The sequence below is a fragment of the Salmo trutta genome, chromosome 23, assembly GCF_901001165.1.
Source record: "Salmo trutta chromosome 23, fSalTru1.1, whole genome shotgun sequence".
Taxonomy (NCBI): domain Eukaryota; kingdom Metazoa; phylum Chordata; class Actinopteri; order Salmoniformes; family Salmonidae; genus Salmo; species Salmo trutta.
Genome location: NC_042979.1, coordinates 4,168,934 through 4,192,863, shown reverse-complemented (window position 1 = coordinate 4,192,863; position 23,930 = coordinate 4,168,934). Strand labels below are relative to the sequence as shown.

General features: G+C 42.4%; 2 protein-coding genes across 4 annotated transcripts; one reads left to right on the top strand and one right to left on the bottom strand.

Moving 5' to 3' along the window:
- The first annotated feature begins 910 nt into the window (after nt 1-910).
- Nucleotides 911-3,284, top strand: mlana (melan-A). Its single transcript, XM_029708543.1, has 5 exons — nt 911-1,054; nt 1,504-1,592; nt 1,822-1,918; nt 2,208-2,309; nt 3,141-3,284. Exons 2-5 carry the CDS (start codon nt 1,528-1,530, stop codon nt 3,207-3,209), a joined length of 333 nt encoding a protein of 110 aa, XP_029564403.1. The 5' UTR covers nt 911-1,054; nt 1,504-1,527; the 3' UTR covers nt 3,210-3,284.
- Nucleotides 3,285-3,915: 631 nt separating this feature from the next.
- On the bottom strand, nt 3,916-15,518 carry LOC115159113 (uncharacterized protein KIAA2026). 3 transcript variants are annotated; one of them, XM_029708540.1, is made up of 8 exons: nt 13,315-15,518; nt 11,932-12,132; nt 9,729-11,314; nt 9,484-9,542; nt 9,232-9,330; nt 8,860-8,975; nt 8,580-8,758; nt 3,916-8,348 (listed from the first exon to the last, which is right to left on the bottom strand). In XM_029708540.1, the coding sequence occupies exons 1-8, from the start codon at nt 14,004-14,006 to the stop codon at nt 4,801-4,803; spliced, it is 6,480 nt and encodes a 2,159-aa protein (XP_029564400.1). In that variant the 5' UTR covers nt 14,007-15,518; the 3' UTR covers nt 3,916-4,800. The 3 variants fall into 3 exon arrangements, with proteins under 3 accessions (XP_029564400.1, XP_029564402.1, XP_029564401.1); XM_029708542.1 differs by having other exon boundaries at nt 9,241-9,330; XM_029708541.1 differs by having other exon boundaries at nt 9,484-9,539.
- Nucleotides 15,519-23,930: the final 8,412 nt, after the last annotated feature.

The window sequence follows — 23,930 nt, the reverse complement described above, 5'->3', positions numbered from 1 at the left end:
GGCCACACCAGATACTGATTGTTACCTTTGATTTTGACCCCCCTTTGTTCAGGGACACATTATTCCATTTCTGTTAGTCTGTGGAACTTGTTCAGTTTATGTCTCAGTTGTTGAATCTTGTTATGTTCATACATATATTTACACATGTTAAGTTTGCTGAAAATAAACGCAGTTGACAGTGAGTGGACGTTTCTTTTTTTTGCTAAGTTTATGTTTTGTTGCAGTGCTCATTGCAGTGGTTTACAACTTTATTTGACTATTATTGTTCAGTGTGAACTGACTGTGAGGCAGAAAGTAATCATATTGTGCACCCTACAGACCATTCCTTGATACTGCAAGATAATCTGAAAGTAGGCCTACTATAACGCCAAAGCAGGCAACAAATGAAAAGGATATTAGCCCTACACTATCAAGAGCGTCATACTACATTACCACTACAATACAATAAAACACAGGAATTCTAATAGGTTAGGTTAGAATTACAAAGCAATATTTTGGTATTATTTTAGTGATTCATTTTTTTGGTCATCATTTTTGGTGACTTGTTCAGGGAAATGTTCTAGATATCAATAGCGTGCAATAAAGGTAGGCTACATTCAGTTATTATTATGAACTGAAATGAAATAAATGTACTCAAATGATATTATGAATTATATTATATTTTAATCATTGATGTATTACTTATATATAAGAATAGGAATAAGTGTTTATGAAGTTTCCCTTATTAATGTGAATAATGAAGCGTGTTGAGCCTGAGCGCCATGTCAGACAGAAAGAGTCAGCAGATAAAATTTCCATCATCGAGTCCATAATATAAATCGTGTTCTGGCTCCAGGACTGGAGGGGGTTTCACGCCCATTAGTCCAGTTCAATGGCTTTAAGTATGAGCGGTAGAACTCGTGACGGTCATGAGAATTCCTTTCCTCCCCTCACAGTTCTAACCTTTTCTCAAGTCAGAGATTTAAGCAAAGAAAAGTGAGACAGAGCTTTCGGGAAAGCGCTGGGAAGCAATTTAGAAGGACCGGACCCTTCACAATCTAATTATCTACCTTAGGTAACTTTTTCTACATAAACACAGACCATTGATGGACAGGTCCATTCAGTTTTCTTTTGAACTAAGAAAAAAGTATTTTAAATTATTACATTTTCAAAATGATCAATTTATTTCAATATTGATAGAAGCCTAGGCTATACAATGTTGATCAAGTTTCAGATGTTATGTTAGTTATGGTACAGGCTACATTATGCTGCTGCAATGAAATAACATTATTCATAGCCCTACAGAAAATATTATAGGATATAAAATGTTAAATCTTCTGATTTGTTATGTTGCTTTGGAATTTAGCCTAAATTCAATTTGTAGCTACGTATTTTAGCGGCAAAATGTTCAATATACTTGACCAGTGGATTAGCCTATATAGTTTAGCCTGTTATTGATGTTGAAATAAACGTGTAATAACGGTTTCCTACCGTTTATAACGGTCATTGCATCATGTTCCTCAGGTGTAAAAGTCTGGATGGAAAGAGATGCCTCGCGGTGACTTCAACGTTTACTTTGCAAGCAGAGGAGGACATCATGTTAGGGCCGAAGAGTTCGTGGATTTTATTGACTCTAACTAAAAGAAAAAAACATTCATTGAATTGATGTTTTCTGATCATTTATATTATTTGTTGAGTTAAACTGGTAGTTAGGACTGTATAGGATATAATAGACATTCAGAAAACGTCATTCGATTTGTTATCCTATCTTATATCTTAAAATTGATCCATTGGTGAAGAAAGTATTATTCATAATACTATCATTTGTTTGGTGCGCCACAGGGCAGCTGGCATAGCTCTGTTGGTTGTAATTCTCGCAGCCCTTCTCATCGTCGGATGCTGGTATTTCAAGAGGAGAAGCGGGTACAAAATGATCAGGGTAAGAATTGTCCAAGCTGCACTTGCCTTGCATGACAAAGGGTGTATATCTCTATAGTATAAAATGGCTTCATCTTCTCCCCTCTCCTTTACTTCATATGTAATGATCTGAAGAGAATAGGCGAAAGCAATAGGGATATACAGTATGTGTATCTTTCACCTGTCCAGTTCTTTCACAGATCTATAGGAGATGGAATAGTGGCAATAGGTAATCGGTTCCTGTCCAACAGGGTTTATTCCTCTTGTTCTCCTTACTAATGTTGCTGTTTTCTCCTGTTTTCTCCCCACAGAGCCCAAGATCAGGGTCCCTGCCAGGATTCAGTAGAGGACAGTTCAGCGAGGGAAGAGCTGCAGCAGATAACAAGATGGGCCTCAGTGAGCTCCGACCTGTGGTAAGAGACTCAGACCGGATGTACCGGGATGTCAATGGTCAGAACTTTCATTTTTGAAGAGTATTTGATGTTTTATTGAATGGATTTGTCCTCTATTGCTGCGTTTACACAGGCAGGCCAATCCAGATATTTTTCCACTAATTGGGAAAAAGATCAGAATTGGGCTTCCTGTGTAAACACAGCTGCAGGTTTAAATCTGTATACAAAGACAGAAGTGAAGAGAGAGTTTCTGTTTATGCGTAGTGGTGGAACCAGGATTCGATCACATGCTGCAGACATGGGCAGTTATGCGCTGGAAGGCAATAGTGTGACCAACCCATGGCCATGATCATTCTCTTATCATAGCATACTGCATTCATTCGGCTATACACAACACAACCATGAAGGAAGGACCTGTAGTTCAAATCTCCATTACTTTTCCTGGAATTAAAGTGTTCTTTGTGGAATAAGGGGCACATGAGCTGCCTGGTGCAATATGGCTGCGGGTGGTGCAGTCAGAGATTATGTCTCCAGACATCAGGAGGGGATTACGATCTGGAATTCATAGGGCCCCAAGGGGTGCATAATTTTACTTGGAAAGGGCATTTTTCGACATAAGGTTCTTTTCACAAGACTGAGCCGAACCAAGCTGTACTGAGCTGACCTATGCATCCATCATCATTGCAGCAATCATTACGAAAAGGACGATGTGAAAAGAAAATATCCAAGCCAGCACAGTTTGGTTCGTGTCGGTACAATACTGTGAAAAAGGGAAATAGTATTTCAATTATCAGAGGGTTTTATCCTGGTTGTTTCCTAAATGGTGTGTGTATTTGTATTGATGTGTTTCAGCTTCCCAATGCCCCTCCTGCCTATGAGAAGATCTCATCAGGACCCCTACCTCCTCCCTACTCGCCCTAATAACAACAGTCCTCTGTGGGATAACCAAAAAGATGAAACTTCATGTGTTATTTCATTAAACTTGTGAAGAACAAATATTTTGCACTCTATTTACTACCACAAGTTTATAGAAGTATTCTTCAATATTCTTTTTTGGGGGGGGGGGGGGGCACTGTAGATTCATGTTAATGTTCTGACCTTTTAGCTCCACAAGCTTTTATTTCTGAAGGCTGCTCAAAGAACAAGACTTTCTATCAATCCCTGTATATGTAAACATAACAATATTGTGCTTAGGAAATTGTTAATTTCAGTGATAACCTAGCTTCTGCCGAGTCCCCAACAACCGGATGTTCTGGTTTTCAGGAGAAATGGAAAGCGAGCCTGTGACGCAACTTCCGCTTTTGGACGTTTACAAGGCGATGCTCCATCTTTTCTCCTCCTCCACATTTACTGGATTGGTTGAACAGTGCAGAATAGAACCTCCCCGGACAATATTTTTTCTTCTGGTCAAGACCAGTATGTAGGGGGATCTAGTTTCAGGTGTTTCTTTTATGCCTGCTACGTTACATTAGTGCTAACCAAATTTGTAGCAGCTGAGAATTAGTTGAGAATTCCTCTGAAGTTAATGACAACAGCTTACCGGCTTGATTGTTGGCTTATATATTTCAAAATGTACTTATGAGGATTTGGAAAGTATACATTTCAATAAAGATTTTTATTTTTTTTTAAACACAGTTGAGTTTACCAAGTGCCTCATTCACATGAACACCACAAAACTCTTCTGGAGGACAGTCGCACCATTTATTTCCATGCAGAAATGTCCACAGTTATCCAATGACAATGTACCCACTAAATATTTTGAGAAATCTATGATAGGAAAAATAAATAAATATAACTTCCAAAATGTTTTATATTGGCTTCGACAAATCATTTAGAAGTTGCACTTCAATCATGTAAAATGTTATTTTTTCCCAAATAGTTGCTGGAAATAGAAGAGAACCAATGTAATTACATTTGAACACTGACCTGCCTCTTGAGTAGGCAACACACATCTGAAGAACATACTACAATAGGTCTGAGGGAAAGTCCTAAGAGTCTGGTAGACAGAATAAAACAAGTGTTGTTCCAATCTAAGGAATTAAATGGATATAATTTCAGAATTATATTCAATGTCAATGAAAAGTATTACCATCACATTCAAATCCATTTGCTCTACCCTGCAATCCACAACATATTTATTACTGGCCTTAAAGGTTTTTAAAAAAACTAAATGTCCAAATTCACATTTAAACTTTGTGAGAAGGCAACCCCAAAATGCTGTTAGCTTAAAGAAATAGAAAACATCACAAATACATTTCCACCTACATTTCTTGAGCAAACTGAGTCAACTATAGAGTTTATCTAGCATCGCTTAAAACACACTCAGATATGCAAAGTAAAAATGCAGCTCAACCAGGCAGTTTCTCAACCAACCCCCCCCCGCCTTCTACCAAAAACATTCTAGAATGTTCTAAAGCAGTCCAGAACACAAAGTTAGCTGGAATATGTATCTGCTTCATCACAGACACTGGTACTGGCTTTCAATCTCAGTCTTTCATTTGATAGGTCCACTTCACTCAGCCTGTGTAGGCATTAAGGGATTGGCAGTATTTGCGCTAGGCAACGGCACTCTCCCAGCGGAGTTAGGAGTAACAATCAACGCAGCCATAGACTTGTTAGCCATCTCTGGCAGGCCTGTGATGTTGGTAGGGCCTCTAGCCAAATTTAAAACAGCACCATCAGGACTCACTAGTAGCTTGGTGGTGGGGCTGGTTGTTTGCACTGCTGATGCAGGCGCCTGTAAAGGCTGCAAAGGGGGCTTGCCCAGGCCCAGTATTTGCTGCTGCTGAGGATTGGATAAAACAGTGGGCATGCGGATAGTCTCTGCCGACATTACCGTCCTGATAGGTTGTGCTGGTGTCATGATTATAGTGCAGTTGGATGGAGGCACAGTTGCCACAGGAGACGCCTGTTTGCTACTGAAAGCACTCCTGATGGATGGTATGGTTGCCACGGGTAGAGTCTGCATCCTGGAGACAGTGCTCCCTATTGGGGGAACAGCTACCGCCGGCAGCACCTGTGTCCGGGTGGAGACCACTCCCATAGGTTGCATGAATGACATTAGCTGCTGTGCTTTGAGTGGTGTGTTGACACCAAGTGCTGTGTGCAAAGGGAGCTGCTTTGATGGGCTCTGTGGAACTCCTGCCATTTGAGCTGCACTGGGACTTCCTGGCACGGAAGAGAGTGAGAAGCCGCCCATCCCTTCAGGTTGAGTTAAATGTGGAGCTGCAACCACATGAGCTAGGCCAGTGTGTATGGTGGCCGGAGCAGGGAGCCAGTGTGAAACTTGTGGAGAACTGGCGGTGGTGCTGGTGGGCGATAGTGGGGCTCGAACAGCCACCATCTGGCGAGGGACAGTGAAAGAGACAGGGAGAGAAGGTCCAACTTTCACAGTGGATGGTGCTGCCAGGGTTGGGGATCTAAGTGCTGCTTGTTGAGGCTGGTGTGTCCCGGGTGGTCTGGCCATTCTGGGGCTTTGCGCAGGTAGGGCTAGCCCAGGTAACATTGGCCCTTGTGGTACACCGGTGGTTGGGATCACTATCCTGGGACTAGGAGCTGCCACAGGCACTGCGGGGCTGGAGATTATGAGGACATGCTGGCCAGGCCCAAGGCCTTGAGGAGGAACAACAAAACGGGTGTTGTTGAGGAGAATCTGTGTCCCGCCTGCAAGAGTAGCAGTGGTGTTGATGACAATCTTTTGTTGCAAAGTGGTGGTGGTGCTGGAGACAGGATTGGTATTACCAGCTGGCTGTACTGGAGAGGACTGCTGAGTGGATATAGGGGCAGTTGGAGACTGTGGAGTGCTTATCATCTGAGCAGGTCTGGCGACGCCGACAGAGTTCTGAGACTGAGAAACATGTGCCGGTGATGTGAGGGGGGATGTTTTGACAGGGCTTAGCGGTGTAGTGACTGACACAGGTAGTTGTGTGTTGCTGGAGATCAAACCTCTGATTAGAGAAGACCCTGGCTGCCCAGCTACCTTGATTCGATTGGGGATCACAGAGGATGAAGGGACACCTTGTAGTTGAGATCCAGTCAGCAGTGTGGAGGATGGCAAATGTGCAGTGCTAGTGACAATATGAGACGATGTGGTTGCAAGAAGGCCCGACTTTGAGGCAGATACAAATGTGTTTTTTAAAGTAGATTGTGCGAGTGCACTAACTGGCCTGCAAAGGTTTGCCTGCTGTGGTAGCCTTATCTGAGAACCTGGAAGGAGATTGATGCTCTGGACCTTATTCAAAGCTCCGAAGTTAGCGCTGCCAATGGCTTGACCAAGGTTAAGTCCGATCTTCATTGCTTCAGTGGGTATCGACATGATCGGGGATTTTGTGGTGGGTCCAGACACTGATGATGGTGGTTTTGGATTACTGGTAGATGGTGATTGGCTGATAAACATGAAACTTTGACCTGGAAGAGCAGAGGGAGCCGTGGTGGAAGTGACTTTGGTTGCAGCCACAGACGTGATGTTCGAGGAGGGAGAGACCAGGATGAACTTAGTGAATGGGGGCGACCTCTCATCTGGACCTACCCTTTTCAGAACAGGTTTGGTGACACACTGGACCAGAGACGTCTGGGTGGCACCTGCTGGTTTACCAGGTACAGTGACAATGCTTTTAAGTAGCTGTGCGTTAACAGCAAGTGTAGATGAGAGAGTGCAACCCTGGTTTACAGCAACGTTAACATCAGAACTCGCCGTCTGACTTGTGGCCATTGTAATGCCAGCAGTGATCGGAGACTGGCGTGTAGTTGTTGAACTTGTGACAGTTAAAGACCGTAACAGTGAAGGTCCTGATCGCGACTGGGCTACAGGTGAGCTGGTGACTACAGGGACTGTAGTGGCAGCAGGTGGAAAGGTCTTGGACACGAGGAAGGCTTTGAACTGTGGAGAGATGGTGATGACAGGGCTGGCAGGTATCGAACCAGGTGTACTCTGGTCAGATGACTGCACCTTGACAACGCCAGTGTTGCCCCCCCTAGTGGTGACTAGAATGGACTGCGAGTCCCTGATGCATACAGTCTTGAGCTCTTGTTTACGGTCCGGAGGTTTGCTTGGATCAGTAGATGCTGCACTGGTGGGGTTGGATCTATTTGGTATAACATTTTGGGTAGTGCTACTTGCTTTGCAACGAGGGAGTTGGACAACCTTGTAGCCTGGAGCTAGAGATGTCTGCAACCTAGGAGAGATGGTAGGAGAGGGTGTTCTTCCCTTTACAGGTGGCACTTGTTGTATAGCGATCCGGTTGTCATGACGTTGAGGCATGGTGAATCCAGAGCTTTGTGACAGTGGAGTGGACTCTTTGGAGGCTGGGACCTGGAGAGTCCTTAGTTGCTGGGGCAGACTTTTATCCTCCGACTTTTGAATGAGCAAGTTCGATGGCAGGATGACCACTCGTTGCATTATCTTATTCCCTGTTTTCTGGTCCAGGATTGGCTGTACTTCGATTTTCACAGGGCTCCCATCTTTCCTGACCAGACCCATGCCCTCAGGTATCTTGTATACAACGTGTATGGGGCTCTTTGGTATGGGCGTGGTATGGACCGTCTGTGAGTGTTTAGATGTTGGTGTTGTTGGTTGTGGTAGCTGTCGAGAGCTTTGTGGTAAAGAAGGTTGAAGTTTGGTAGCTTGCATGGAAGAAGCACAGTCCTTGCTTTGTGCCTGACCAAAATGGCTGATAACACCTGTACCAGGCTGATGATGAATTAAGGTCACTTTATTCCCTACACTCTTAGCCAGCAGGGTATGTAGTTGAACAGGCTTGTAGGTCCCTTGGAAACCAGCCATAGGTGTTACAACAACTGGGCTTGTCTCTCCAGCCTGCTGTGCTGCTGGATTTGCTTCCCTGGGTCGGTTTTCCATTTCTGATCCTTCAGGAGAAGTTGTCATCTTGTTACTGCCAATCCTGCCTATCTTAATGAGACTTGGGTCCTCGTCTATAGCGCTGTGCAGTCGCTTCAAGCCCCGAGTGGAAGGTCTATGCTCATTCAAGGTCAACATCTCTTGTCTGGTTACCACGGTGAAGCTGCCTCTCAATGACTCTGCTCTAACCTGCACCGAGTCCTCTGCAAAAAAAAAAAAGTTCAATGTATTAATTCTAAAATGCCCTGACAATTTTTATTATGTGGTTTCAATGCATATTTATTCATTTAACTGCATAAATGATTAAGAACACATTCTCTATTACAATAACGACCTAACCAAGAGGTTGCAGGTTAAACACACTTTACCTCCTTAGTATATGCCGCTCCTGTGATTTATGATTCAATTGTACCAACAAATAAAGCACAATTTACCTCCTGTCCACAGAATTCTCTGAACTGTCTGGTCCTGCTGTTGCCGCTCCTCCTCTTCAGTCAGCCTAGTGTTGTCACCTGTGCTTCTGTCCACATCCTCTGCCACCCACTCCTCTCTGACAAAGTTGTCATAGTCAGGGTGCTTTTTGAAGTCATCATAATCCTTTTTTAAACGTAGCCTGTGGGGACAGATGACATAACAGGCATCGAGAAGTCGGTTATGTGTTTTTGCCGGACACAGCTCTAGGTTAATATAACTGCCTTCAGGCAAGCGCCTTACCTGTTCCTATGGAAAGCCTTGACCAGTTTGGGTTCCCATGGGGAGAGCTCGTTGAGCAGCCTTATGAGAGTGATGTGCAGATCTTTCACTGCTTCTCTCCTGAAATACCACCTTTCCTGTAAGTCCATTAAACACATGACGTCAATAATAAACAAACCCAATGCTTGAAAGCATTAACCACTGTATTTCGTATTCTCGATTTTGTATACTCCCATAGTAGACAAGCTATAAAAATGTGTTCCCTCCATCATTCATTTGTACATTGTATCGATGTAATCCGGCCATACTGTATGTAAAAGTTGTTTCTGTATGTAATGCTTTATTGACACAGTACAGTCAAACCAAAATACAAAAAAATAAAATATTTATTACTTTACTAACAGATCTCTTTTTGGTGTTCTCCAGCTCATCCAGCTCATCCTCTGTCCTGCTGATGAGTTCCCTCAGCTCCTCTAGACTGGTGCACACCAACTGGATTAAGAGAGTAGAGAGTCAGATGGGGAAGAGAAGGAGAAAGACAAATCAGCATGCATGGATTCAAATTGCATATTAATTCCTATTCCGTATTTTGCATTAAAACAATACAAAAAAAAAAAAAAACTTGGGAAAAACTGTGGGGCTTACCCTAAATCCATGTTCAACTGGGAGTTGAGGTTTCTTCTTTGAAGACAGCTTTTTTCCTGCTGAGAAAGAACATTATTTTACTGAGTAATTAAGACATCAATCAGCCAAAGCATTTGAATTGATTTAAAACAAACAGGAGGTGTTTTAGTCTCTTGACGGGTTTTACATAATTTGGCCTAACAACTTCAAAAGCTTGATGTAGGAAGACAGGATTAGCATGCAAAGCAGAAAGTTATTTTACCCACCCATTTTGCGTTTTTTTCTCTTGTCCTTTTTCTTGATGTTGGTAGCAGCTCTCTGGAGGGTGGATCTAGCTGCCTTGGCCTTGCAGAGTCGGGTCCTGTCTGGTCTGCGCTGTCCACCTGTTGCACGTACCTCCCTCTTTTTTTTCCTTTTCTTTTTCTTGGCCCGAATCCTGTCCATCTTATCCTCTGTGAAGTTCATCTTGCGGGGGTGGCCAGCCCCAGAAGCTGAGGTTGTTGATGCCTTGTTCTTGGCACAACGGCAGCGATGATTGTCTTCGGACTTTGCCCCCATTTTGGAGACGCATCTTGGACATGGCCTCAGCCCCTCAGTGAGTTTGTCCCCGTCTACTTTAACATCAGTCTGTCTCATTGGTACAGCCACACTAGGCCTACCTGTTATCTCACCAGGGGACTTCCCCGTATAGCTGTGTTCCCCCACACTGAGATGCGTCTGACATGACTCTGAGGATGACCCTGAGGAGGATGAGTCCGACCCCTCTTCCTGTTTCACCTGGAGTCTATCAGGCCTATATTCCACTTCCTGTGGCTTTTTCTTCACACACCCTCTGCCCACAAAGTCCTTAATATGTGAGGAGGAAGTAGAAGAGCCAGTGTGTCTGTTCTGTTTAGGCTTACAGTCCTCCTTATCACCATCCTCTACAGAAACAGAAGAGTCATCATCCTCCTCCTTCATTCCCCACGTGTGAAACGACCCACCCCTGCTCGTACTCCCGTTCTCCCCTTTAATCCTACCACCACTCATTCTGTCTGAACTAGGTTTCTCCTCATAGTCCTCCGTCTCCATGGAAACCAAATGCTCAGAGTCCTTCTGCTCGTCCGAGTCCTCTGATATTCCCTCATCAGGCTCCACCCGCCTGACCCAGACAGCTGGAAAGGGGAAGTCAGGGGGCATGCTGGCACTCTGGCAGTAGATACGCAGGTCCGCCCCGCAGAAGTGCGGGAAGTGGATATAGGCGTTCTCATTCCCGTCGTAGCCCAGGATAGACTCGCGGCACTCGTGGATGGGCTGGCCCAGCACAGCGTCCTGCACATCCTTCTGGGTCTCATACACGTTGTCACACAGGCCTTTGAGCAGCCACACACGCTGAATGAAGGGTAAGAGATGGAAGGGGTTCTCCTCCAGGGGGCTAACCTCCCCGGCCGTCCTGAAGAACTGATGAGAGAGGCCGAGCTGCTCAGCCATCCAACCCTGGTCCTCCGCCGTACCCATAGCATAGTACCAGCCCTGCACCCTCTGACGCAGCTCGGACTCCCAGTGGCGGTATGTGAGGGCTGGGCGGCGGTGGAGCGTCCCTCTCCTCTGGGGCTGGCAGAGAAGTGAACTCATGATCTTGGAGAGGAAGACGCTGCAGCGAGGCATGAGAAGACACCGCTCCAGCTCAAAGAACACTATCTCTGGGAGGTTGAGAGCTGCCTGGGCCAGGCAGAGGAAGTGGCCGATGGCAGGGAGTTCCCACAAGGTTTTCACGGGATTCTGGGCCACCTGGGAGAGAAGACTGCACTCCCACTCCTCTACATCCTTGGCTGAGGTTTCCTCCGCCTCCTTCTTCTCCAGCTCCCGCTGCCTAAAATCAAAAATGAAGGATGAGTTGATGAAGCAGATATGGGTCATTCCATTTGATTTCAATCACTTTCTGACTGCACCACTTTTGATTTGAACAAAACGTTCTATACAATAGTTTGACCACCCTGTTCATAAGGTTTTAAATGATATCAAACTCAACCCTTTATATTTTCCAGTGATGAAGACATGGATGTCTCAATGGTAGGATATGCAAAATGGATCAACTTTGAGCACCATAATCTCCTAAATGTTTTGGCATTCAGGTCCAAAAATGTACTTTCCAACCACTTCTACCATGGGCTAATATGTATGGAAGTTTTTGAAATCAAAGGGTGTGTGGTCAAAAGGTTTTTGAAATCAAAAGGAACTACTAAAAACTGAGTCTAACAATCCCAGCCACATCTTTGATATAGTCATACACAGAATTAGAATGAAATATTATAAAACTTGTTTTTGTAACCCTGAATGTATAGTATCATTGGATTAAGTAGTCTATGGAATTTGTTTGTTTTTATTCTGACCATGGAGGGAATCAGGACATAGAAAACCCAACATCTGCCTGGCCTGGCCTTAGCCTCAGGCACTGGAGCGTTATATTGCATTTCATCCATATCTTACCTCTTCTCTTCCTTGACTTTCTGCTGCTCCTCCAGCCTGAGTGCCTGGATCATGATGGACTCATTTCCCCCCACTGTTATAGTTGCCAGGCTGCGAGGCACGGACCTCCGTCTGGTTGAGGTGCCCACAGGCCCCCTCTCATCCTCGGTCCCGAAACGACCCTTGGAGGTCACCACCAGAGTGGTCTTCTCTCGCAGCGTCCTGGTTGGGCAGGTTGACACAAACAGAGCATCATAGGGTTAGGGTCTCAGTAGTTTCATGGGTCATGGATCAAACAAACACTACTGATGTCAAAGGTTAAATTATGTCCTTGTTTTTGAAAGAAAAGCACATTTTTTGTCCGTTAAAATAACATCAAATTGGTCAGAAATACAGTGTAGACATTGTTAATGTTGTCAATGACTATTCTAGCTGGAAACGGCAGATGTTTTATGGAATATCTACAGTTGAAGTCAGAAGTTTACATAAACTGAGTTTAAATGTATTTGGCTAAGGTGTTTCACAATTCCTGACATTTAATCCTAGTAGAAATTCCCTGACTTAGGTCAGTTGAGATCACCACTTTATTTTAAGAATGTGAAATGTCAGAATAATAGTAGAGAGAATGATTTATTTCAGCTTTGACTTATTTCATCACATTCCCAATGGGAATGGTGTTTTGCGGGTACAGTTTAATGAAGCTGCCAGTTGAGGACTTGAGGCGTCTGTTTCTCAAATTACACACACTAATGTACTTGTCCTCTTGCTCAGTTGTGCACCAGGGCCTCCCAGTCTTTCTATTCTGGTTAGAGCCAGTTTGCGCTGTTCTGTGAAGGGAGTAGTACACAGTGTTGTCCCAGATCTTCAGTTTCTTGGCAATTTCTTGCATGGAATAGCCTTCATTTCTCAGAACAAGTATAGACTGACGAGTTTAAGGAGAAAGTTCTTTGTTTCTGGCCATTTTGAGCCTGTAATCAAACCCACAAATGCTGATGCTCCAGATACTCAACTAGTCTAAAGAAGGCTAGTTTTATTGATTATTTAATCAGAACAACAGTTTTCTGCTGTGCTAACATAATTGATAAAGACTTTTCTAATGATCAATTAGCCTTTTAAAATTATAAACTTGGATTAGCTAACACAACGTGCCGTTAGAACACAGGAGTGATGGTTGCTGATAATGGGCCTCTGTATGCCTATGTAGATTTTCCATAAGAAATCTGCCGTTTCCAGCTACAATAGTCATTTACAACATTAACAATGTCTACACTGTATTTCTGATCAATTTGATGTTATTTTAATGGACAAAAAAAGTTGCTTTTCTTTAAAAAAAACAAGGGCATTTATAAGTGACCCCAAACTTTTGAACGGTACTGTATGTATGCAAGGCTTGCACTTTCTTACCTTGACAGCAGTGTCAACTTCTGCTCAAGCATAATTTCCAATTTCTGCGCCTGTTTAGAAATCCAGTGGTCGACCCCATGGTGCCTGTAGCAGTTCTCTAACATCAGCCTGAAGTCTGCCACAAACTCTGTGATGGTTTCATACTCCCGGCTAACAAACTTCTCCTCCATCCTTCTGAAACACATGGACTGCTTAAGTTGACCCTCGGCCCTGTCAGTGTGGTCCTTGAAGCCAATGGGGTGCAAGAATGGAGTCGTAATGCCTTTGTGCTTTTCCAGGAGAAACCCGTGAAATATCCTATAGGCCTGCTGTAACTCATAGCTAAGGTCTTCTTCAACTCTAACTGTGGTAGGTATGTAGACCTCAGGTAATGACAGATCGTTTGAGATTTCAGGCACCCCATGTCTTAGTGCAAAATCATTGGTAGAACTACCGTGGGAAAGAACATTTACATTCTCCAGGGAGGTTCCGTTGCTGAGTCCTTCAGTGACTAGCCTGCTGCATTGAGTGCTGTGCCACTTTGAGTCTGATGATGATACAAGGTGAGCCTTCTGCTGCTGAGATCCTGAACACAGTTCACTCCGACAGTCTTGGTTGAGAGAAAAGAAAAGACTGTGGTGGCTGTCCCTTTTGTCTGACATGTCGTTTTGTGGGACCTTGGATGGGTTGCAGGTTTCAGTTTGCACTTTCATGTTGCTGGCAGCCCTGTATTTCAATAGGACGTAGCTAGCTAACCAACTGACAAACTGTCCCACTTTTATTGGGTAACCTTGCTAGCTAGCTAGCTGACCGCAGCAGTAGCATAACGTTAGTACGCTTTGTTGCCATCTTTGAAAAGCAGCTCGCACAATTGGTAATGGATATTATCTCCTGACAATTACATTAGGGTCACATGCATAACTTGGCGAGCTAGTCCTTCCTTGTTTGACTCTTCAAAACATTCACCGGCACGTGCAATAGAGTTGACAGTGTCAGTGGTAACTAACTTTAAGTCAGCTAACGTAGCTGCCAGTAAGCTAGCTACCAGCTGGATACTGTAGCTAGTCAACATGCCTTAGCTAGTGCTAGCTAGCTACTAGTTGGTTAACGGGACATTCTGAGAAATGTTATGTTGACGTTAATTTGATAACTAAATGAACGAAGAATGTTATGTGGGGTTTATTTAGTTAACGGATCCACCACAAACTATCTAGCAAACGATTAACAGTAGCCAAGTTCACTGGCTGATAGCAAGCAAGCAGTTAGCATGATAGCTAAACAAAGTGAAGTGTATTTCAACATTTGCTAACGTTAGCTAGCTATTGGTCTTCCTTTTCTTAGTTTGGTACGTTATGATGGGACCGGTAGTCTACAGAATGGAGAAATATATCTTAACTTACAAGGCCATTACAGTAGCTACCCCAACAATCTGCGACTTCAGTTCGCCTCCAATACAAGCTACTACAGTAGTAGCCAAATTGTTAGCTAGCCTGCGTTGGCTGCCTCCTCTATCCGAGCTCATTGTTTCCAATCAAAGGCCTGCGTCTGTACTGTCCGCAGCAGCGTTAGCAGGGAAAATACTGTGATTTACAGGAAAGTTAGGCAACACAGCAATGAATCCTTGCTATGATGAGCCAACGAAACAAGCTTAGTAAGATAGATAAGAGCGATTCAGCAAGATAAACCTTGCTATGTAGCTGGTAACTAGCCAACGTTAGTGGGTTAGCTAACGATTCATGTAAATTAACTTGAAAATTTCTAAAACAAAATTAAACTAGCTAATGACAAAGTAGCTTCATAACTGTAGCGATTTTGCTAACTCAGTCCAAACTAAACGGTTTACAAAGCTAAGTAGCTAGCGGTTCAGTTACACTAGAGTCGAGAGGCTATGCTATCAAAATATTCCCCGAACGTTGTTTCTTCGCAACCTCCTCAGTGCGTGCACCCTGACGTAGTCGCGTGTCACACATTTTATTTGGGTTAACAATATATAATTTTTTATTTGTGTTTCATAACGTAGATATTACTTTTATTCGCATCGGCCAATATAAGGACGATAATCGAATTGTTCAGAACGACAGATTGCTACCTTATGAGCTCGGGGATTCGATCCAGCAATCTTCTGGTTACTGGCCCAACGCTCTAACCACTAAGCTACCTGCCTTCCCTTGACTGGAGAGTAATTTGGTAGATAACGCTCACTACACTTCTCACCTATCCTGTTAAAATTGGTTTCTGAGTTTTTTTTATCAACAGAGGAAAAGCATGTCAGTTTTTCCATGTGCAATTCACGTGAGGCTGATAGCAAATTGACCAATAATTTTGAAGACTCAGCCTATCAGTGGGGTCAGTCAAGCTTCATCAGTTCATAGAGGTTGACATATGCACGCTTGAGCCTCATTTAACAAAAGTGCGTGTGCACAATTTTTTTTTAATTTTGCGTGCGCCAGTTTTCCTGCAAAGCTTGGTATTTATCAAATCAAACCAAGCTTTATTTATATAGCACATTTCAGACATGGAATGGAACGCAATGTGCTTTACAGGAAAAAACGAGGAAAATAAAAGCTTAAATATTTACTACACAACAAACATAAGATAAAAAAAACAAAAGAATGAAGCAAACTGAACAACTAAAAAACAACCTAAGGAAAAGCAAAAAAATATGTCTTTTGAGATCTTTTAAATATATCCACAGTTTCGACCACCCTCAGGTTCTCTGGCAGGCTATTCCAGAGGCTGGGGGAATCATAACTAAAGACTGCCTCTCCATGCCTCTTGGTCCTAGGCTTTTGGATTGTTAAAAGGCCAGTGCCAGGGGACCTGAGGGACCTACCCTACTGGGTGCCTAACTTAAAAGCATGTCTGACATGTATTGGGGTGCACACGTGTGGATGATTTAAAAACCAATAGAATAATCTTAAAATTAATTCTAAAACTCACATGCAGCCAGTGCAGAGACCTGGTGTAATGTGTGCTCTCCGTCTGGTCCTGGTCAGTACCCGTGCTGCAGCATTCTGTATGTTTAGCAGTTGACCAATGGCTTTCTTGGGAAGACCAGACAGGAGAGCATTACAGTAGTCAAGCCTGCTTCTAATAAAAGCATGGATGAGTCTCTATGTATCAGCCTGAGAGAGAAAAGGCTGTACCTTGGAAATGTTCCTCAGGTGGTAAACTATTTTGATCACATTCCTAATGTGTGATTTGAAATTTTGTTCAGAATCTAAAATAACACCTAGGTTTTTTACTTGGTGTTTTATCTTTATTGCCCGTGAACTAAAATGTGCGGCAAGATTCTCTCTCTGTTGCTTTGGCTCCAACAATAAGTATCTCCTTTTTGTCTTGATTTAGCTGGAGGAAGTTGAGAGCCATCCAGGTATTTAAATCAAGAATACAGTCTAATTTATTTGTGTAGCTAAAATCCTCTGGTGAAACGAAATGTACAGTTGTGTGTCGCCTGCGTAGCAGTGAAAATCAATGGTGTGTTTTATGATAACGCTACCAAGGGGTAACATATATAAACTGAACAGCACCAGACCCAAAATCGAACCTTGTGGAACTCCACATGTGATATATATTTTCTCTGAGTTATGTTCACCAAGGGTGACCTAAAACTCTCAACTGGTTAAATAGGTCCTAAACCAATTTAGAACTGAACAGGAGAGACCAACCCACCTCTCCAGTCTGTCCTGAAGGACATTATGGTCAACAGTGTCGAATGCAGCACTTAAATCTAAGATTACAAGGACAGAGAGCAGGTTGGCATCTGTGTTGGCTCTAAAATACTTTAGCACTTTAACTAAGGCTCTGTGCTGTGGTGGGCATGAAAACCCGATTGGAATTTTTCTGAAATAAAGTTGTCATTTAGCTGTTTGAACACCAAAGTTCTCCAGAATTTTGCTTAAGAATGCAAGGTTGGAGATTGGCTGGGTTTCCCCATAGCAGTTTTAGTACAGTGGGGAAAATGCCTGTGAACAGGGAGTGATTAACAGTAACTTGCACTTCTTCAGATATGCAATTAAAAACTTTGAAAAATGTGGTGAGGAAAGTATCGAGAAGGCAGGTAGAAGGCTTCAATTGTGATATCACTTTCCTGAGCATGTTTGTGTCAACCAGGGAAAATAAAGCCATAGTGCCTTTGCATGATAGACTATGGCACATACCATCAACTTTCTCATCAGGTCTTGGTTGACTGATACCCAGCCTACTGTTTGTTATCTTATCTCTGAAATATGCCGCAAACTCATCACATTTATATGTGGCGTGAAGTTCATATAGGTTTGCGGGGGTAGGACTTATCAGGCCTCAATGGTCGAGAAGAGCACCTCTCGAATTATTCTGATTAATCGTAATCAAATTAGAAATTGGCGTGATCAAATTGGCATTTCTAACTGCCTTGTTATATATGCCAAATTGCTATCTCAGAATATCATAATGGACCTGCAACTTCGACTTTCTCCACGTATCACCGTTGAACTGACTGGAAAGTATGGATATTTCCACGCAAATCTCAGACCATGCGTATGCACAGCTTTTAGTGGTTGATCAACTGTATTGCAAGCAAAGATTGAAGTTTGATGCACGGGAATTATAATAATGGGAGGCTGATAAAAACGTTGGTCTAATGATAAAACTGATGCATTTACCGTTGGCAAGAAGATCGCATAGCAGAATGTCGCCAAATATATTTATTTTACTTTTATTATTTAGGCCTAAATCATAATCATATTTCAGGGCATGTCTCTCCTTTTCTGATATGACTGGGTTATTCCCGCTACACAACGAATATTAGACTACCATTTGTCCATCGCTCATTCAAAAGCCATTGCCAACCATGCTCGAATGTAAATAGACCGGCCGCCTATGACAGATGGGTACACTTTTATTTAAAAAAGGTGCTATCTAGAACCTAAAAGGGTTTTTCGGCTGTCCCCATAGGAAAACCATTTAAAGAACCCTTTTTGGTTCCACACTTGAAACAGAGGGTTCTACATGAAACCGATGATGTGTATAAACCCTAGATGACTGACAGGGGGCGCTGTATTGAAGCCACCGCGCAGCCTTCATGGTACTCCTCCTCAATTTAAAAAAATTAATTGGAAGCTATAGAAAGGAATTTATTAATGTCTACATTCATTTTTGACACGTTTGTTATATTACATACACCTTAATGCATACTTTTAAATTATGTGAGCTAAAGATAAAAAATGAAAAAATATATTAAAACGTTTTCCTTTTTTTAGAGAGTACTAATGGTGTTGTCCCAACTACAACACAAAAAACTTAAATAAATGTAATTGTATACTTTAAACATGTAATTGGAGGACTGCTGCTACTAGGGAGTGCCAATATGGCCGACCGGTGGCTTCAAAGCCAATACATACAGAAGCATCCAGGATTTAAATACACAATTGCATGGAGCCAAAAAGGGTTTTCCTATGGAGACAGCCGAAGAACCCTTTTGGAACCATTTTTTAAAAGAGTTTGTACAGTATAGCTGTTTGACAGGAGCATGACATAATAGCCTATTTCATCTCAAGAGCCTATACCAAGGCAGGATATAGAAACACAATCATGTATTGATAAACAAAATGTTGAATAACAATGTGTTTTTTGCATAGAAGTGTGGGCTTTAGGCATCATTTACTTTTAAATTGTTCAATAGAAAATCAATCTTACAGAACATGTGGCCAGTGTTTGGCACTTCACTATAGGCAGCATGCATTTTTTGTAAAAAAATAAATAAAGTAATTGCAAAAGATTAAAACATTCTGCCCACACACTTTCTTTTAGAAACTGTCATGGCCCAGTTCCAACATTTCCAAATAATTCAGCAAATGAAGGCGTTTTTGTTACCATAAAAGGTGAATGGAGGGCGTTTTCCAGGCAGGATTGAAATGCTCGTTCATGAGCGCAGGAATATCTATACTACGGATCTGATTTATCAACAAAAACGTGTATATGCTGCAAGGCAACAGTTTGATAAATCCCTATAATTTGTTGCACAAGCAGATCCTAAAATCTCCACGTTTGCCAGAATTTAGTGATCATTTTATGCACCATATGTACAAAATATACCCCAAAATGTGCCTGGCCAGTTTTCAAGCAAAAGTTGGCATTTATAACCATTTGACTTGACATAAGAATGTGCTCACCTCCCACAAACGTTACACCATGCAACACACATCTGCTAGTGGTTGAAATATTGTATTGAAAGCCAGCAAGTAAGAATAAAGAAAATATATTTTTAAAAACAGGGATTTGATGAAAAGCTTCTTTTTTTTTACCGAGTGCATCTTTCAATTAATTGGATTTAGTAGCCTAGTAAATAGATAGGCTATAGCCTGCATTTCAAGTTTCGCAATCTCATAGGCAGCGCGGTTTAATATACAGCAGTCTAATTTAACTGGTGAACCGACAGGTGATCTTTTACGTTGAAGTAAGCTACTGTAAGTACTGTAGGCTAATTGCATTTTTTTGTAGCCTGCCCTAGACATTGTTTCAGAATTCTCAGGCAGTCCATCATATTTAGGCTGGGAGAAGTCAGTGCAAAACATTGTTCAATTAAAAAATTCTGCTGACAGGTCCACAACCATTTGCCAGAAATGGACACAGTCCTTTGCCAGATATGCAGCAGAAATTACTACAAAATATGAAAACATTCTGCCAACATTGTGGTAGTTTATTTTTATTTGATTTATTTATTTCACCTTTATTTAACCAGGTAAGCTAGTTGAGAACAAGTTCTCATTTACAACTGCGACATGGCCAAGATAAAGCAAAGCAGTGCGACACGAACAACAGAGTTACACATGGAATAAACAAGCGTACAGTCAATAACACAATAGAACAAAAAAAAGTCTATATACAGTGTGTGCAAATGGCGTGAGGAGGTAAGGCAATAAATAGGCCATAGTAGCGAAGTAGTTACAATTTAGCAAATTATCACTGGAGTGATAAATGAGCAGATGATAATGTGCAAGTATAAATACTGGTGTGCAAAAGAGCAGAAAAGTAAATAAAAACAATATGGGGATGAGGTAGGTAGATTGGGTGGGCTATTTACAGATGGGCTATGTACAGCTGCAGCGATCGGTTAGCTGCTCAGATAGCTGATGTTTAAAGTTAGTGAGGGAAATATAAGTCTCCAGCTTCAGCGATTTTTGCAATTCGTTCCAGTCATTGCCAGCAGAGAACTGGAAGGAAAGGCGGCCAAAGGACATGTTGGCTTTGGGGATGGCCAGTGAGATATACCTGCTGGAGCGCGTGCTACGGGTGGGTGTTGTTATCGTGACCAGTGAGCTGAGATAAGGCGGAGCTTTACCTAGCATCGACTATAGATGACCTGGAGCCAGTGGGTCTGGCGATGAATATGTAGCGAGGGAAAGCCGACTAGAGCATACAGGTTGCAGTGGTGGGTGTTTTAAGGGGCTTTGGTAACAAAGCGGATGGCACTGTGATGGACTGCATCCAGTTTGCTGAGTAGAGTATTGGAAGCTATTTTGTAAATGACATCGCCGAAGTCGAGGATTGGTAGGATAGTCAGTTTTACGAGGGTATGTTTGGCGGCGTGAGTGAAGGAGGCTTTGTTACGAAATAGGAAGCCGATTCTAGATTTAATTTTGGATTGGAGATGTTTAATATGAGTCTGGAAGGAGAGTTTACAGTCTAGCCAGACACCTAGGTATTTGTAGTATGTAAAATATTTGACAGTGGGTAGGCTCAGGGGCGCCGCCAGGGACTTTGGGCCCTACCAGATATCACATTGGGCCCTACCACCACAGGCCACCACAACCCTGCGCAATTGCTGTAACCACACACCTCCAGAACCCAATCGACCCATTCAAAGCTTTTAATAACTCTACCTTTGCAGGCTTGCAACTCTCTTGTAGTCCAATATTTACTGTCAGTGAGCTGTGAAAATATAACACTGTGCAGACATGCATGCAACATTCTGCATACAGTGGAATTCACTATTTGATGCAAGATTGATACCCTCTATAAGAAATGTGCTAAAGGCCATCTTTTACAGTCTAAATGTAATTTTAATGGTAAAATTCTTGAATGGAAAATTCTCTTAACATTAATGAATAATTTAAAATAAATAGAACTTAAATATACATTAACCTCTTCAATGAAAATAAAATAACATTATCTATAGAATGATGTAACAAACAAAATACTGAAATCAGCAGCAGATGTTTGAACTAAGTACACATACCAACTAGAAAATAAGCAGCTGTAAAAGTGGAAATGGAAAACAAAATGGAAATAAAAAGGCCTGATGGTGGCGCTAGTGGAAAGGTCAAGTGGTCACCAAATCAATAGGTTTCTTCCACTTGGGGTCTTGATTGTGCACAAGAAATTGTATGGCAATCCTGCCATTACTTTAAGATATATCTTGTTCTCAGTCTGTTCTGTCTTGTTCTCAGCCTGTGGGCATCATGTGTGCAGTGATCCAATATCCATAGCCATGCCATGTAACAGTTATCACTGGCCTTTACTCACCAAGAGCCCAGTGCCGAGCCTTCTTGCTAGCAAAGTCACTGGTCTTCAAAGTCTTTGAAGTCCAGCTTTCTAGCTAACTGACTTTCAATGGACAGCATGGCAAGACTGCAAAGCCTGTCCTGGGACATAGTGGACCTCAAATAGTTGATCAGTTTTAGCTTATTGAAAGCTCTCTCGCCACCAAAAACAGTCACAGGCAGTGTGCAAAATATACGTAAAGCAATGCACACTTCTCCAAAAATGCTTTGCAGCTGCATCATATAAAGTGCATTCAGGAGACCAAGAGGGGACAAGTTAGGGGGGAAAGTGGCAGCATATGCAGTGTTCAGGTGTCTTACTTCATGTTGAAACTCAGGTGTAGGATCTCTGGAATACTTCATGATCAGTGATTGGCACACAGAAGGGACTTTATCCTCACTAATCTGCCCAACTTTCAGAACAGCAGAAAATTATTCTACAATGTTTGCAGTGGTATGGAACCTAGTGTCCAAGTCACTTATGTTGTCCATAGCAGTAAAAAACACTGTGTTCCCGAAACACCGTTGCTGCATTGTCCTGGCGGCTGTGTTCCTTGTTAAATTGAGGTGCAACATCCATTTGCGGCGCAATCAGTGTTGCCTCAGACAGGAGAGACTCCCACCCATCTCGAAGAGCCTGCATCTCTTCCTTTAAGGCTCTCATATTGGCTTCCTCTGTGTCAAGTGAGATTTTTCCTGACTGGAGAATCACATTCCTGTCCCCAATGCATTACAGTACCTGCAATTATGTCAACTGACATGTCATTCAACACAATGCTGCTCACCTCCTTCTTCAGTTGGGAGTAGGGCTTGTTCAGGGGTATGGGGATGGGGTGACAGGGCTGCTGAGCCTGAAGCTGCATCTGTTGGGCCTGTCACCAGGCAGGGACAACTGATTTAGTATGAATAGCTCGCTAAAAGTTTGCCTGCATTGATTAAATGTCGGCTGAAAGAGGAGCGAAATGTAAACACTCAGAATTTCCTGTTAAGATATTAAGTAACTAATGTTAGGGGAGCAAAAGTAGCCTATTTCACTATGGACTAAGCTAACAGGTTAATTTCCACCACTCACGGACTACACCCACCTTCCTTTGTGAAAAATTGGGTGACATACTGTCGCCCTTTCTTTTCTATCTCCTTTCGTTTTTGGAAGTCTGATTTTTCTTTAGGAAACTGAGACATGCTGCTCCACCAGCACTCCTCACTCGCAATTCACTGCTAGCAAGCACTGTTCGCGGCTGGTTTGGGGGCAGGACCAGACCATTTCATGTAAATAGAGGTGGTGGGGGGGACAAAGAAACCGTTAGTTTTATTAGTACATTGTAAATAAAATATATTAACGATAGGTTAATAATTTAATATTGAAAAAAATGCACCTAATGTTCTAATAATTTTTTAGGGCCCCTGTCAGTCACAGGCCCTTAGAATCGTCCTAATTTCTCCCCCCATACGATGCCCCAGGGTAGGCTACAGTAGGGGGGAACATATTCTTCATCATCCTGAAATATATTGGAGAGGGGGGTTTAAGTCTTTAAACATTGGTTTAAGACTATACCACTCATCATATGACACCTCCTACCTGTAGTGTGTTTTGTTTTCACCGCCTTTTTCGATCTTTCAACCTCTCTTCTTCAGACCTTCGTGAGTGAATGACATACATTCAATATGAAAATATATTCAGGTCAGTCTGGCTACAGTGAAACAAGTGATTTTAAGAATGCAAATGAAAAGGTTTTATAATGTTCAAGACTTACGGCATGGGAAAGTTCTGCAGGAGAACTAGGCATCACCGTCGCCTAATTTGCTGCATGTTTTCCTTTGAAAAAGAAAATCACATAATTGGATGGGGATCCCAAAAAACATATCCACTAGTAATGAGAATTTCATCATTTTTACATACCTCAGTGAAATCACACTGTGCTCCATTGCAATATACAGAGCATACTGTAAGTTAAGAAATAGTAGGTTGTTAAGTTTGATAGTTATGATAACAACAATAATGATCATAGTAAATAATAATACCCCCCCCCCCCAAGAAGTCACAGCATGTCACATCAGCATCCAGCTCTGCAGGAGTTTGATGTATGAATTGTGTATGTAGTCTAAAAACTGTAG